The sequence below is a fragment of the Mirounga angustirostris genome, unplaced genomic scaffold (assembly GCF_029215605.1).
Source record: "Mirounga angustirostris isolate CCGP_5_RB_7025 unplaced genomic scaffold, mMirAng1.0.hap1 SCAF_4, whole genome shotgun sequence".
Lineage (NCBI taxonomy): Eukaryota > Metazoa > Chordata > Mammalia > Carnivora > Phocidae > Mirounga > Mirounga angustirostris.
The window spans coordinates 149,305,076-149,321,386 of record NW_026991712.1 but is presented as its reverse complement, the minus strand read 5'-3'; the positions used below and the strand labels follow the sequence as shown (position 1 = coordinate 149,321,386).

The 16,311-nt window shown below is 37.3% G+C and overlaps 1 protein-coding gene and 1 pseudogene across 7 annotated transcripts in view; one reads left to right on the top strand and one right to left on the bottom strand.

Moving 5' to 3' along the window:
• The window catches only part of OSBPL9 (oxysterol binding protein like 9), a 187,493-nt gene that overhangs the window by 94,333 nt on the left and 76,849 nt on the right, over window positions 1-16,311 (top strand). For all 7 annotated transcript variants that reach the window (XM_045897716.2, XM_045897714.2, XM_045897713.1 and 4 more), the window contains one exon: window positions 7,366-7,442. In XM_045897716.2, coding sequence (XP_045753672.2) covers window positions 7,366-7,442 — 77 coding nt within the window. The remainder of the gene's footprint in view (window positions 1-7,365; window positions 7,443-16,311) is intronic.
• LOC123859618 (ubiquitin-like protein 5) lies at window positions 1,069-1,503 on the bottom strand (annotated as a pseudogene).

The following is a 16,311-nucleotide window of genomic DNA, read 5'->3' as shown; positions in this document are numbered from 1 at the left end:
ACATGTTAGATACATGTGTGTGTACACACATGTGCATCCATGTCCATATTTATTTACTTATATATTGAAAACTGTGAGTTCATATCAATACCTTATCCCCAGAAATCACTCTGGTTTTCTCGCCTACCATATTTGTAGCACTATTTTCCAACCCCCTAAAGTGAGAAACCTTTACCCTTGTTATGTTTACTTATTTGGCCAATCCTTCTGTATGTAATTAGTTTCCCATCATTACCCACTTCCTTGTGTGAATGTCATCCTTACTCCACTCAGCCTTGGAAACCTGTGCCGGGTTGATTCTGTCCCCTGCAACATGGACTCCCTCTTCTCCTTTCTTGGATTCTGACTCCTCATGCTGCTCTTCTCCACTTTGTAGATTCCCTCTTCATCATGTTTTGGGCTTTGGTGCCTCATGCCACATTGTGTGTTGGTATGATGTTCAGTAGTCCCGCCTCATGTGGAGTTTTGCTTTCTGTGGTTTCAGTTACCCACGGTTAACTGAGTTATGGAAGCAGATGATCCTTCTGACGTATTGCCTAATGCTACTTCACAATGCCTATATTAATTCACTTCATCTCATCACGTAGATATTTTATCATCTCCCATCATCACAAAAAGGGTGAGTATAGTACATTAAGATATTTTTAGGGCACAGATGTATGTGAGGAACAGACCACATTCACATAACTTTTATTGTATATTATAATTGTTCTATTTTATTATTGTTAGTCTCTTGCTGTGATCTCTTACTAATTTATAAATAAACTTTATCATAGGTATGTATGGGAAAAAACACAGTGTATATAGGGTTTGGTACTATCCATGGTTTCAGACATCCTGGGTGTCTTGGAACATATCCCTTGTCGATAAGGGGGGACTATTGTTGGCCCTCCACATCTTGCTCAGGCTCTGATTCCTGAGCTGGATCTTTCACTCATTTGGTATAGTACTTTTAACTAAACCACAGAGCTCATTTTCCCTCTAATGTTCCTTTTCTGTTTCAGGATTCAATTCAAGATCCCACATTGCATTTAGTTATGGCAGTTCCTTATTCTTTATTTTTTTGGCAACTTCTAAGATTTTATTAACATGAGTTTTTAAAAACAAGCATCCATACCGGTGTGGGGGTGAGGGTGGGAGAGGAGGGGATGGGGGGAAGAAAGGAAGAGGGGAGGGGAGGGTAAGGCAGGGCATGACCGGGGGAAGGAATTCTGCTCTATTGGTAATAAAGCTCCAGGTTCATCCCATCATGGATTTCATAGCCCCCAGAGACACATGGTCCTTAAAAATCGTGTACCACTTCTTCAGGACGATCTTGTTCCAATGGGTGCCAGTTTGGGCTGCGATCAGCTTCTTAAGGTCCCCGATGTTATCATCAGTGTTGCACTTAATGCGGACCTTCTTCCCTAGACGGTTGTTGCAAACAACCTCGATCATCCTGTCTGGAGCTCGAAACGCCTGGAACCAGCCGATGCCACAACCTCCTCGCTCGAGGACGGAGCCGGGGTCCTCCTTATTCTTTTCTTGTCTTTCATGACCTTGACTTTTTTTATTAATTTTTGTTTTTTTAAAGGTTTTATTTATTTGACAGAGAGAGAGTGCACAGGCAGAGGGAATGGGAGAGGGAGAAGTAAGGCTCCCTGCTGAGCAGGGAGCTGGACACAGGGCTCAATCCGAGGACCCTGGGATCATGACCTGAGCTGAAGGCAGCCACTTAACCGACTGAGCCACCCAGGCACATTTATAACCTTGACATTTTTGATGAGTATTATTTTGTAGCATGTCTCTCAATTTGGGCATATTTGATGTTTTCTCCTGATTAGATTGAGATTATATATTTTTGGAAGAATACCACAGAAGTGATGCTGTTTCCTCCTCTGTGGGTTGTATTGGGAGGTATATATTATATCAGTAAATTTATTACTGGTGATGTTAACCTTAATCACTGGACTAAGGTGATGTCTGCCAGATTTCTCCATCATAAAATTACTATTTTTCCCTTTGTAATTTATAAGTATCTTGGGGAAGATACTTTGAGACTTTGCTAATACCCTGTTTCTTCTCAAACTTTTGCTCACTGATCTTAGATATCAATATGCCATCAGTGGATCTTGTTTGTGATAATTACTGTTGTGGTTTTTGTCTAATGATTTTTAAATCTCTCTCATTCCTTCTGTACTAACGAGTTGTAATTCTTCTGAAGAAAGAGCCTGTGCCTTCTTCCCCATTTATTTACTTATTTAATTACTTATATCATTATTAGATTCTTGGATATTTATTTTATTCAGTGGGTTATAGCCCAGTACTATCATTCTGTGGCTCAAATTCTTTAGGCGTTGGCCACTGGAACTCCTTCAGATTGACTCCTGTTTCCTTTTGACATGCCCCCCATTCTTTTCAAGCACTTCCTCAATCTACCTACCTACCTACCTACCTACAGTACGTAGGTAGTTTATTAATTTCATTAGTTATTTCAGGTAACCAACTTTAAATTTTATTGATCTTATATTTGCTCTCTATTTGATTATTTTATGTTCTTTATCATTTTCTTTCTACTCATTTTGAATTTAATTTCCTATTGTTTTCAGCCTTTTAGCTTCTCTATACATGGATTTTAGGCTATAAATTTCCCTTTATGTACTGTTTTAAACTGCCTCCAGCAAGTTTCAATATGTCTTATTTTCATTTATGCAGTTCTAAGCATTTTCTAATTTCTTTCTTTCTTTTTTTTTTTTTCAAGATTTTACTTATTTGAGAGAGAGAGAGAGATGCACTAATGGGGGTAGAGGGTGGGGAGAGGGAGCCTGCTTCTCCCTCTGAGCAGGGAGCCCTGTGCAGGCCTCAATTCCATGACCTCAGGATCATGACCTGAGCTGAAGCCAAATGCTTAACTGACTGAGCCACCCAGGCGCCCCTAAACATTTTCTAATTTCTAGTGGGATATTTTTCTTTGACCAGTGGATTATCTAGTTGTGTTTTTTTCCCCAAACATCTGAATATTTTCTAATTTATACTTTTGTAACTGATTTCTAGCTTATATTTTCACTATAAATATGTTTGTATGATTTCAATCCTTTGAAATTTGTTGAGACTTGTTTTAGGATTCATTATATGGTCAATTTTGAGAAATGTTCTATGTGTGTTTGAAAAGAATGTCTGTTTCATATTTGTTCTGTGTAGTGTTCTATGTATATCCATTGGATCAAGTTTATATCAGGGATTGTTCATATCTTCTAGATTCTTTTTTTTTTTTTTTAAAGATTTTATTTATTTATTTGACAGAGAGAGAGACAGTGAGACAGGGAACAGGAGAGTGCGAGAGGGAGAAGCAGGCTTCCTGCGGAGCAGGGAGCCCATTGCGGGGCTCGATCCCAGGACCCTGGGATCATGACCTGAGCCGAAGGCAGACGCTTAATGACTGAGCCACCCAGGCACCCCTTTATCTTCTAGATTTTTACTAATTTTTTGTCTGCTTCGTCTAATTGGTTAATGAAGGAGATGTATTAAAATCTGCCATTATGGGGCGCCAGGGTCCTGGGATCGAGCCCCGCATCAGGCTCCCTGCTCCGCGGGAAGCCTGCTTCTCTCTCTCCCACTCCCCCTGCTTGTGTTCTCTCTCTGGCTGTCTTTCTCTCTGTCAAATAAATAAAACCTTTAAAAAAAAAATCTGCCATTATGATTGTGATATTTTGTCTATTTTTCCTTATAGTCTATATGTTTTTGCCATATAGAACATTTTTTGAATCCATGTTATTAGTTACATAGAAATTTACATTCTGTCTTTTGGATGACTTGAACCTCTTGTATTTGCAAAGTGAGCCTCTGATTTCCTGGTAAAGTCTATTTTATGCAATTTTAATAATAGCAACTTTTTTGGAATTTAGTGTTTCTATGATCAATTTTTTTTTTTTTTGGTCTTTCTCTATACTCCTACTTTTAATATTTCTGTATCCTTATGTTTAGTAAGTGTCTCTTGTAAGCATCGTAAAATCTTGTTTAAAAAAACTTTTTTTTTTTAAGATTTTATTTGTATATTTGAGAGAGAAAGAGTATGCACACATGCTAAATGGTGGGGGTGGGAGCAGAGGGAGAAGAACAAGCAGACTGCACTGAGCGTGCAACTGGTTGTGGGGCTAGATCCTGGAACCATGAGATCATGACCTGAGCCAAAACCAAGAGTCTGATGCTTAACCAACTGAGCCACCCAGGCGTCCCTAAACCCTTTTTTTTTTTTTTTTTAAGATTTATTTATTTGAGGGGAGAGGGAGCAGAGGGAGAGAAATCCCAAGCAGGCTCCATGCCCACGGCAGCAGAACCCAGTGTGGGACTCAGTCTCTCCACCCCAAGATCATGACCTGAGCCAAAATCAAGAGTCGGATGCTTAACTAACTGAGCCACCCAGGTGTCCCTCCCTTTTTGTTTTAATTGGAACATTTACATACTTCATTTACACTTAATTTAATTATTGGTATTTTAGGGTTAAAAATTTATCATCTTACCATATATTTTCTTTTTGTCTTGCATACTCTTTTTTTTTAAGATTTTATTTATTTGACAGAGAGATACACAGCAAGAGGGGAACACAAGCAGGGGGAGTGGGAGAGGGAGAAGCAGGCTTCCCACCAAGCAGGGAGCCCGATGTGGGGCTCAATTCCAGGACCCTGGGATCAGGACCTGAGCCAAAGGCAGACGCTTAACGACTGAGCCACCCAGGCACCCCTTCATACTCTGTTTCTTCTATTTTTCTTTCTTGTCAGGTTTTGGATTATTTTTCATTATTGAATTTTTAAATTTATTATTTTGGAAGTTAAACACTTAACCTTCTAGCGATTACTCTAAAAATTATAACAAATCCTTCAGTTGCCAAAATCTAATGTTAACTGGTAGTTTTATCTTCTTCCCAAACATTGCAGAACCTGAGAATTCTTTAACTCCATTTCCTCTTTCCCAATCTATTTGCAATTGTTTTGTATTTAATTTTGTATGTATTTATTTACAACCTCACAAGATAGTATTTTATGTAGTTAGTATTCATTTAGTTTTGCCCACATACTTATCATTTAAAAAATTTGTTTTAAGTTTTTATTTAAATTTCAGTTGACATACAGTATAATATTGGTTTCAGGTATACAATTTAGTGATTCAGCACTTCTATACAATACCCGGTGCTCATCACAAGTGCCCTCCTTAATCCCCATCACCTATTTCTCCTGTCCCCCAACTCACCTCCCCTCTGGCAACCATCAATTTGTTCTCTTACTTAATAAGAGTCTGTTTCTTGGTTTGCCTCTCTCTTTTTTTCCCTATGCTTGTTTGTTTTGTTTCTTAAATTCCACATATGAGTGAAATCATATGGTACTTGTATTTAACTGACTTATTTCGCTTAGCATAATACACTCTAGCTCCATCCATGTCCTTGGAAATGGCAAGATTTCATTCCTTTTTATGGCCGAGTAATATTCCAGTGTGTGTGTGTGTGTGTGTGTGTGTGTGTGTGTGTGTGTACACATGTACGTGTACACCCTCCCCACCCCCCCACAGACCACATCTTCTTTATCTTTTCATCAGTCGATGGACACTGGGCTTTTCCCATAGTTTGGCTGTTGTCGATAAATAAACATTGAGGTGCATGTATCCCTTTGAATCAGTATTTTTGTATCCTTTGGGCAAATACCTAGTAGTGCAATTGCTGGGTCCTAGGGTGGTTCTGTTTTTAACTTTTTGAGGAACCTCCATACTATTTTCCGGAGTAGCTGTACCAATTTGCAGTCCCACCAACAGTGGAGGAGGCTTCTCCTTTCTCCACATTCTTGCCAACACCTGTTGTTTCTTGTGTTGTTAATTTTAGCCATTCTGACAGGTGTGAGGTGATAGCTCATTGTGATTGGTATTTCCCTGATGATGAGTGATGTTGCATCTTTTCATGCGTCTGTTGGCCATCTGTATGTCTTCTTTGGAAAAATGTCTGTTCATGTCTTCTCACTTTTTAATTGGATTATTTGTTTTTTGGGTGTTGGGTTGTATAAATTCTTTATATATTTATATATTTTGGATAGTAACCCTTTATCAGATATGTCATTTGCAAATATCTTCTCCCATTCCATAGGTTGCCTTATGTTGTGTTCATTGTTTACTTCACTGTGCTGAAGCTTTTATTTTGATGAAGTCCCAGTAGTTTATTTTTCCTTTTGTTTCCCTTGCTTCAGGAGACATATTTAGTTAGAAAGAGGTTATTGCCAGTGTTCTACTCTAGGATTTTGATGGTTTCCTGTCTCATATTTAGGTCTTTAATCCATTTTTATTTTATTTTTGTGTATGGTGTAAGAAAGTGGTCCAGTTTCATTCTTTTCTATGTTCCTGTCCAGTTTACCCAACACCATTTATTGAAGAGACTTTTTCCCATTGAATATTCTTTACTTCTTTGTCAAAGATTAATTGACCATATAGTTGTGGGTTCATTTCTGGATTTTCTATTCTATTCCATTGATCTGTGTGTCTATTTTTCTGCCAGTACCATACTGTTTTGATCACCACAGCTTTGGAATATAACTAGAAGTCTGGAATTGTGATGCCAGCTTTGCTTTGCTTTGCTTTTGTGGTTACATACAAATTTTAGGATTGTTTGTTCTAACTCTGTGAAAAATGTTTGTGGTATTTTGATAGGGATTGCATTAAATGTATAAATTGCCTTGGGTGGAATAGACATTTTAACAATATTTGTTCTTCCAATCCATGAGCATTTATGGAATGTCTTTCTTTGTGTCCTTTTCAATTTCTTTCATCCGTGTTTTATAGTTTTCAGAGTCCTCGTCTTTCACCTCTTTGGTTAGGTTTATTCCTAGGTTTCTTATGGTTTTGTGGGCTTATTGTTTTTGTTGCTCTATTCTTTCCTGCTTCTACCATCTTCCATCAGACATTATCCATGTATGCATGGAGAATACTTTGTCAAATTTTCTTTAATGAGTGTCCTCTCCTGGAATTTACAATTCCTCCAGGAGAAAAGTGTCCTTAAATATGAGGCTTATCTTCTAAATGTTTGTCTTCTCCTAGATTTTGGCCTGTTAATTCTTTACTACCTTGTTGTTTTCTATTGTCTTCAACCGGTTATTTTTAAATAATTATTCCAGCTTTTCTAGTTGTTCTCAGTGAGAAAGTAGCTTGCTATTATTGAGCATAATTATTCCCTTTGTTGTAAATTGCTGCAAGTAGATTGCATGTTTAGAAAAGATAGGAAGGTGAACCTGTTAAGAAAATGGCACAACTAAAAACCTTTCTTATTAGTATTGAGGTTTAAAATTTTTGTTTTCAAACATGAAGCTATATTGTAGAAATTAACATTTTAATTTTTATACTCTTTTATTCCAGCTCGTGATGCTGATGAGCGAGAGAAGTGGATCCATGCCTTAGAAGAAACAATTCTTCGACATACTCTTCAGCTTCAAGTAAGAGTCTTTATGTGGCTTCTGGATAGTTCATTAGTTTTTTTGTTTGTTTTCTGTTTTTTAAAATAACTGTGATCTGATGTAATGAAAACTTCTTAGTTCTGAGTTGCTTATTCTTGCCTTCATAATGTTATATAGTAAAGTTATAAAGCATTTTCTTGTGCTTTCTATAGGGTAAAATACTGATTTTTATCTTAAAATAAGACAGTGCAAGGCGATATTGAATGTGAAATGCTATGTTAAAATGTGCCAGATCATTTTTAAATTTAGTATCTGTAGTTGGTTATTGATATAACCAAATTATGCACTAATGCATGATAATAAGTGCTGAGAGGTTGACCTACTTTTCTTGTTATAGGATTTGGCAGTTACCATATGTGTTAACCAGGACTCTTTGGGATGCAAGTAATAGGGAAAAAAAACAAACTGGTTTAAGAAAAAAGTAAATCTGGCTGAGATGTGGTTTGAAGTAGGCACTTCACCAATGTCATGAGGACCCAGATCCACCATTTCTATTTCTATGCCTCTTTTCTTCTGGGTGGCTTTGTTTTTAGATAGGTTCTCTTTGTGGTAGTAAGATGGTTGCAGCAATTTCAGCCTCCCATTGTTGAGATGTATAACCTACTATTAGGAGAACATTCTAGGAGCTCCAAGTCTACAGGAAGCTATTGTTCTTTCTGGACCGTGGTAGGACTAATAGGATTACCGCTGATTACCTTAGCTCCAGTCATTTTCTTAATACTGACCAATCACAATTTCACAGTCACATGTTCCACTCCTGTAGCTGTCTTCACCAGAAACACTTTGCTGATAGGGTAGAAGATGGTCCCCACCAAGTAAAGTCAGAAAAGGCAAAAAGAAGGTGCTGGGTGACAAAAACCATGAATGTCTACTCTCTCATACTGAGGATAGTTTTCCATGTTTATTCTTCAGTGAAAGCTTATATTATGGCATTGGAGGATGTTTTTTTAATTATTTTGATTGATAGGATTGAGTTGTACAAAAGTGACATTTTATGCCATGATGACATTTTCTCTACTTATTTTTGTCCTATACCAGGAACTGGCTTGATTAGATAAGGTGGTAAGGTGGTGTAGGGTATCCCAGCTCCTACAAGATTGTGAACTCCCCATCACTTGAGAGTGTTCAAACAGAGGCTTAAAAAACATTATTCAAGGATGTGGTTATTAAGAGACTATAAGAAATTAATATGGAGTTGAACTAGGAGATCTGTAAGTTACTCTTTGAGCTATGTTTTTAAAAGCAACTTCGTAATTTCTAAAGGTTTCTTTTTAATTTTAGTCCATTTAATAAATGAATGTGGCGTCATTTCAGCAAATTTGTGATTCAGTATGGTAAGTGTTTTAAGAATCATATTAGCTTGGGGGCGCCTGGTTGGCTCAGTGTCTGCCTTTGGCTCAGACCATGATGCCAGGGTCCTGGAATTAGCCTGCTTCTTCTCCCTCTCCCTCTGCCTGCCTCTCCCCTTGCTTGTGCTCGCACGCTCTCTCTCTCTCTCTCTGTGTCTGTCTCTGTGTCAGATAAATAAATAAAATCTTAACAACAACAACAAAAAAGAATTAGCCTGAATGTGGCAGTTGAGATTCCCTCCATGGTTGGTGAGACTGACATTCAAGTCTCTCTGTGATCTATTCTCAACTTGCCTTTCTAGTCATTTCTACCGTTATATCTCTCCATCAACTTTTTGCTAGAGTGCTGCTGTTAATTTCCTCTCAACACATCTTTTCTTTTCTGGTCTCCACACTCTTGCACATGATGTTCTCTCTTTCTCTCTGATATGGCGTCTGCCTCCATTCTGCCTTTGTATACCACCCCTTTTCTTCAAAGCCCAGTTCAGAACTGACCTCTTCTGTGGAGCCTCCCTTGAATGACCCCTCCCTCCCCATACCCCAAACTCAAAGTGATCTCTCTCTTTGGATGCCATACCTCTTGTACAATTCACTAAGTCCTTATCATATTCTTTCTGTTTATCTTTTAAAGTATATGTAACTTCAGACTCCTTAAGGTTGGGTACCTAATTTGATTCAATTTTGGAATTTCTGAGCTTTTGCTCAGAAGAAATAAGAAAAGAAAGTTTTAAAAGTCTTAGACTCTGATAGCTTTGATATTTAAAATACATGTGATACAAGAGAATCTTTATATGTATTTTCCTAAATAATGTATGCAGAAGATAGAACATTTAGAAATATATAATTAGGGGCACCTGGGTGGCTCAGTCATTAAACATCTGCCTTCAGCTCAGGTCCTGATACCAGGGTCCTGGGATCAAGCCCCGCATCAGGCTCCCTGCTCAGTGGGAAGCCTGCTTCTTCCCCCTCCCATTCCCCCTGCTTGTGTTCCCTCTTTCGCCGTCTATCTCTCTGTGTCAAATAAATAAATAAAAATCTTAAAAAAAAAAAAAATATATATATATATATATATAATTAAATGTTAATTTGATTGGCAAAAAAGTAAAGATTCTCCTCCCAGAGATAGTGAAGTGTGATGAAGAACTTGACTATGGAGCCCAAATGTCTTAGTCTATATCCCAGTGCCACCACTTATATTTAACTCTTCACATTGAACTTAGTCTCTCTGAGTTCCCATATCCTCATCTATAAAATGAAGATAATAAAAGTACCTACCTTTATTATAGAGTTTTTTTGAAGATTAAATGAGTTAAATGCAAATTTGTTGAAATCATGCCTAGCTATAGTGAGAACTTCACAGACTTTAGCTGTTGTTACTAAAGAAACTGCTCTATTTCCACTCTTAGTACTTCACATTCTTTTTTTTTTTTTTAAGATTTTATTTATTTTATTTGAGAGAGAGAGAATGAGAGACAGAGAGCATGAGAGGGAGGAGGGCCAGAGGGAGAAGCAGACTCCCTGCCAAGCAGGGAGCCCGATGCGGGACTTGATCCCGGGACTCCAGGATCATGACCTGAGCCGAAGGCAGTCGCTTAACCAACTGAGCCACCCAGGCGCCCAGTACTTCACATTCTAAAAAGTGCTCAGTAACTGTTAGATGAAGAAATAATTGAAGGAATGAACAAAAGAACAGATGACATATAGGTTGCTTTTCCATTGCTGTTTATCGAGTACTTTGAGATGTATAGTGTTCCATTCAGGCACTGTGGAGTAGGAACTCATGGAACTCTTCCAAATGGGCATGGAGGGCATTTACATGTCCTCCTTTTCCATTGAATTTCATCTCTACTTTAGCCATTAAACTATACTGCTTTGGCTTTGTCATTACTGAGGGCTGCACTACCTCCAAAATAATTGAATTTAAAAGTATTTTCTCTCTCTTTTTTAAAGATTTTATTTATTTATTTGACAGAGAGAGACATAGCGAGAGAGGGAACACAAGCATGGGGAGTGGGAGAGGGAGAAGCAGGCTTCCCACGGAGCAGGGAGCCCGATGCGGGGCTCAATCCCAGGACCCTGGGACCATGACCTGAGCCAAAGGCAAATGCTTAACAACTGAGCCACCCAGGCACCCCTAAAAGTATTTTCTCTTTGACCACAGTTTTCTTACCTTCACCCTCTATCACTTCTGAACTTTTCTTCTCTCATTTTGGTCTGAGCTCTACTTCTCCATTTTTCCTGGCCATTTAGTACCTTTCTAGTTTTGCCTATGTCATCCTCCAGTGTAGGTCTTGTATCTGCTTCTTCAACACTGATTTTGCTATCACTTACTGAATTTTTTGTCATAGGATGTTTTGTACTGTGTCCCATTATCGTTTCCATTCCCCAGGGCCCCATTGTCTGGTTTCTCTGCTTCTAGTACTCTTAGAGGTCATAATATTGAGATGGCTGTATATATCACAATTTTTAAATTTTGTCTAACTTTAATTGGATTTCTATAACTATTCAAAGTCTTCTTATTGACTCCTTGATTTTCAGTTAAATCCCCACAGTAGAATATTTTTCATTAGCTTTCAGTATCTAATACAGCCTGCTCCCTTCTTTATAGAAAAAGGTCTTCGATAGTTCTTAGTGATTTCACCTATACTTACTTTCTCTGCTTTGCATATTTCAAAGAAAAACATTCTTACTCTTTCCCAGAGTTAATACAACACCCATACTCGTGACTACATGGTGTTTCCTTTGAGACTATGACCTTACTCCCTCTCCCTCCCAGTAATCCTCACCATTTTCACGGATTCAGCTAAAGCTTCTGTGTAGGTGACTCTTCCTTCCCTCCACACCACTCCCCTTCTTTATATATATATATATCTTTTCATATTTAGCTTTAGTCCCACACTCTTTCCTTTTGGATTTTGCCAGTTAGATGGCTCCCTGAAACTCAACCTCAACATGACTAAAACTGAACTTATCATTTCATTCCTCCTCAAACCCATCTCTTTATCTCATTTTTCTGTTTCTATTAATGACTGTTATTCTCTGAGCCACTGAAGTTTGAAAATTGAGAGTTCTTTTGGGTGATAACTTCTAAACTGCCAAATCTGGTGTGTGTGTGTGTGTGTGTGTGTGTGTGTGTGGTGTCTTTTTTTAATAGGATCTCTCACACTCCTCTGATGTTCACTTTGACTGTCATATAAGTTGCATCTTAACTATCTCTGGTGCCCTCATATATTTCCTGAATTTATTCTCTTCATCTTATAAAAGAATACCTTTAATAAATGACCTTATGGCATCTCTAACAGTGAAAAACCTTTAATGATTTACATTTGCCTGTAGGATGAAGTAAAACTTTTTATTAGGGGATTTCAGGCTCTCTTTGATTTGATGCCAACCTGCCTTTTCCACCTCCTGTTCCTACATGTTCCTGGTTCCATGCTTCTACTCATGCTACTCTAAGTCCTCACCATCCCCAGTCCTCAAATTTGCCACTGTAAGATTAATTCCAGTCATTCAAAACCCAGTGTACATATTACCTCTTCATTTCATCTCTTTCTTATCACTATAATAAAAAATAGTCTCTTACCTCTTTAACCTCTGCTGTAATTTCCCCTTCTGTGTAGCCCATATAGCATTCTGGTATATAATATAACAGTAGCAACTAATATTTGAGCACTTCTTATGTGCCAGGAACTGCATGGACTTCACATGCATTATCTCTTATAATAATACACTATTATATAACTCATTGCCCACTTGAGATTATAAGTTTCACGAGGCAAGAGAGAACCTAACTTTTTGATAGTATTTTCCCATTGTACCTGTGCCAAGCTCAAAAGTCCCTGTCTAACCTTCTGAATAAGGTTTAAGAAAAAGTATATTATAGTAGAAAATCTTTAGAGCCAGGCTGACCAGGACTTGGGTCCTGGCTCTGGCATCTTACTAGATATATAATGTGGGATAAGTACTTAACTTCTTTTAAACCTCTTTTAAACCTTAGCTGATCTTTAAAGGTAGGTATAAAACCTCAGTCAAGTAGTTGTGTTAAGATGTTATAATATCTCTAGCACATTACACCTTATATGGTAAAGGTATTCATAAATATTTATTTAACAGTAAATTCATTTAGAGCATGTCTTGTACCTTTTCCCTTTCCTTCCATCTTTCCTCTCTTCTTTTCCTGTTGTTCTTGCTCTTCTCTGGGTATCTTAAGATTTATTTATTTTTTTGAGAGAGCCTGTACGCACACATTGGGGGAGGCAGAGGGAGAGAATCTTTTAAGCAGACTCCATGCTAAGCGTGGAACCCGAAGTAGGGCTCGATCCTAGGACCTGTGAGATCGTGACCTGAGCTGAAACCAAGAGTCAGATGCTTAATTGACTGTGCCCCTTCTGTGGGTATCTTAAAATTGCAATTAGGATAGTCTGAGGATGGGAGAAGACAACTAAAATCTTCTCTCCTTTCAACTCCTATGGAAGTTGAGTTTCCAGTAGTCATTCTAAACTTGTATGTTAGCTTTTGTTATCTTTTCATGTATTTACACCCAACTAAATTAGGACAGTCCTTGAAGAGGGGGCAGAGATGCTTTCGAGCTTCTTAATCCCTTCTTGTTAGCCTGTAAGAAGTCTTCAGTGGATATTTGATGATACTGATTAATGGAGGGAAACCTTTCAGATTCTTAATTTGCCCTAGTAAGCTTTAGTATGAACTAAATGCTGAGAGATTGCCTAGCAAAGGGATTTATCACTGGAAGAAGATAGGATGCTACATCATGTAGGTTTTGCAGTATCGTCCTATATTATACAAAGTATAGTGAATCATAGCAACTTGCCTGGATATCATACAGGATATCATGTAAAAAGAGTTGTATAAACTTCAGTAAACTTGGGCCTATTTTAGTAAAAAACTCTTGCATGCCCAGAATTCCAGTGTTTAAAATATTATATATATCATGTTATTTAATGTGGGCAAACAAAGCTAGGTACAAACTTCTTAGATATAAAATCATATAGAACTAAATTTATATCCAAAAGAAAATTGCAAGTGAAATACAAACCAAACACAAAGCAATAAAATCTAAATCAACATTTATTTAATGTGATAAATGATATTGCCTTGTAAAAACGGGTCACCACTTACAATATGAAAATGGTCCTGACTCGGGGCGCCTGGGTGGCTCAGTCGTTAAGCATCTGCCTTTGTCTCAGGTCATGATCCCAGAGTCCTGGGATCGAGCCCCGCATCGGGCTCCCTGCTCAGCGGGAAGCCTGCTTCTCTCTCTCCCACTCCCCCTGCTTGTGTTCCCTCTCTTGCTGTGTCTCTCTCTGTCAAATAAATAAATAAAATCTTTAAAAAAAAATGGTACTGACTCTTAGTTTGTTTGACGTGAGTACACTACTGTGTACTTTTTTAAGTTTGACATGAGTACACTACTGTGGATTATGACTCATGCCACTTTTCTCTGTTCTGACTACTGGGAAACCTTCATTTGTACATCACATCCTATGAGGTTATTTGGCCTTCAGTTCACACCTATGTCATTTTCATGGTCAAGGCTCTTCTGTGACAAGTAGTAGTACTTGGTGCCAACTTGATCATAAACAAAAACGGACAATGAAGTAACTTGGTACCACTTGGATTTAAGGTTCTTACTGAGATGATTCAGTGTGGTTATACAGATTTCTGTAAGTTATCAAAATGAAAACATAAAAGAATATGGTAAATACTTTTTTAGATCCCAATTTAAAAACCTTCATGTGGATGTATACTAATTGAGTAATATAGACCTTTACGTTTTTTGCTTTTATGCTATAACTTAGTTCATATTCAAAAGAATTTTATACCAAATGGCTTCTGTGGTTGTTGTTTGGGCCAAGAAATTAGGCTATAATTGTCCTTGCCTATATAAGTTTATGTAGGTCACTGTAGACTGCATCTTAGGCGGTTATCAAATTGGAATTTCATTGCTACTGTCTTGTAATTTTATAATTTTTGCCCTTTACTATACATTCACTGTCCATTGGCTTTGATCTCAAGGCCCTAGAGAGGAAAGGACATGGGATACCTTGTGTAAGAATATGGTTGAGGGGAATAGAGAGGGCTGTTAGAAACCTCACCAGAAATACCCCTGAATCTGTGAGTAAACATCATTATTCATAAAGGAAAAGTGATACAATTCAGATTGCAAATCACTGAAGCTGAAAAAATAATAGAGCCATTTTGAAGCTTTTTTTTTTTTTTTTTCAAAATTAGATACTTCAGTTAATTACATATCTGCCAAACTTTTGTTATAGACAAACACAAATTTATATTTAAGGTGAAATTTGGGATAGTAGCTGAGAAATTAATCTTTAGTATTAGGATGCCTTGATTCTACCCTCTTTTTGATAATGGCTCATGTGTCTAACTGGGTAACTAAAATTAACTGAAATCTTTTGAGTACTATTCTTGAGTGTTAAGCTACTTCACTGAAGATTAGTGTTTTGAACATTTCAGTTTTTCAGTAAAGATCTGTTTTCTCCTACCACCTTAAGATTTTATTTTTGTGTCATGTAGAAAAATAGATGTGTTTTTTCTCCCTTGAAATGCTTTGTTACTCCAAGAAAATGATTGCAATATAGATGTGTCACCTTTTCCACAGGTAAACGGTATGGAGAAGTAGCCAGTAATACTTGGGTTTCCTATAACAAAGGAAAATTCCCCTAAGGGTTGTTACCAGTGTCATTGCTATTACTGAGGGCAGATGAATTTCTGGCTCCTAAGTTGGAACTTAGGATTTTAGGATTCATTTTTTATTCAGTTCTGTTGTTCCATCTATCTTCAACTCTTGGGAAACAAATAAGAACAAGTGGTCCAGTTTTATAGTTGCTAAAGGTTATTCCTTTAACTGCCAGAAATTTACCTTAACTGTGTGTTTTTATGGACATCTTTTAGAACTTATATTTCCTGCCTTCTCTGTATAAAAATAAAGTTTAAAATTTTTTTTAAAAGTGCATGTTCAATTCAGAACATATGGACAATACAAAAAAGTTTTATGCATTTGGTAAATACTTATATGTATTTAATGTATTCCATGCACCAGTTGTAAAGGATATTGTGAATAAATGACATGTTGTCCTTGTCTTTACAGAGCTCAGTCTAGTATAAAGTAGAAAATAAAAATCATGAGGATTGAAGTTTTAAAAAACTGTTAAAGTAATGACATAAGTCATGCTTCTAAAAAATTTTAAACTATGCAGAAGTATATAAAATAAAAGCAATAGTGTTTCCCACACCCTTTCTTTAGAGATAAACACATGGTTCTCATTTGTTAACTTCCTAAGGTAAAGTTAGAGCATTTAAAATGAAGAGTAATTACGTAATACAAAGCCATCTCACCCATCTTGTGGCAAGGAGCTCTGTACTTCCAACCAAATTTAACAACTTGTGTTGTTTTTGTTGTTTTTAACTCATGTGTTTTTAATGAAATCTACAAGTTGTTTCAGAAGAAAGTTAAGTGACTG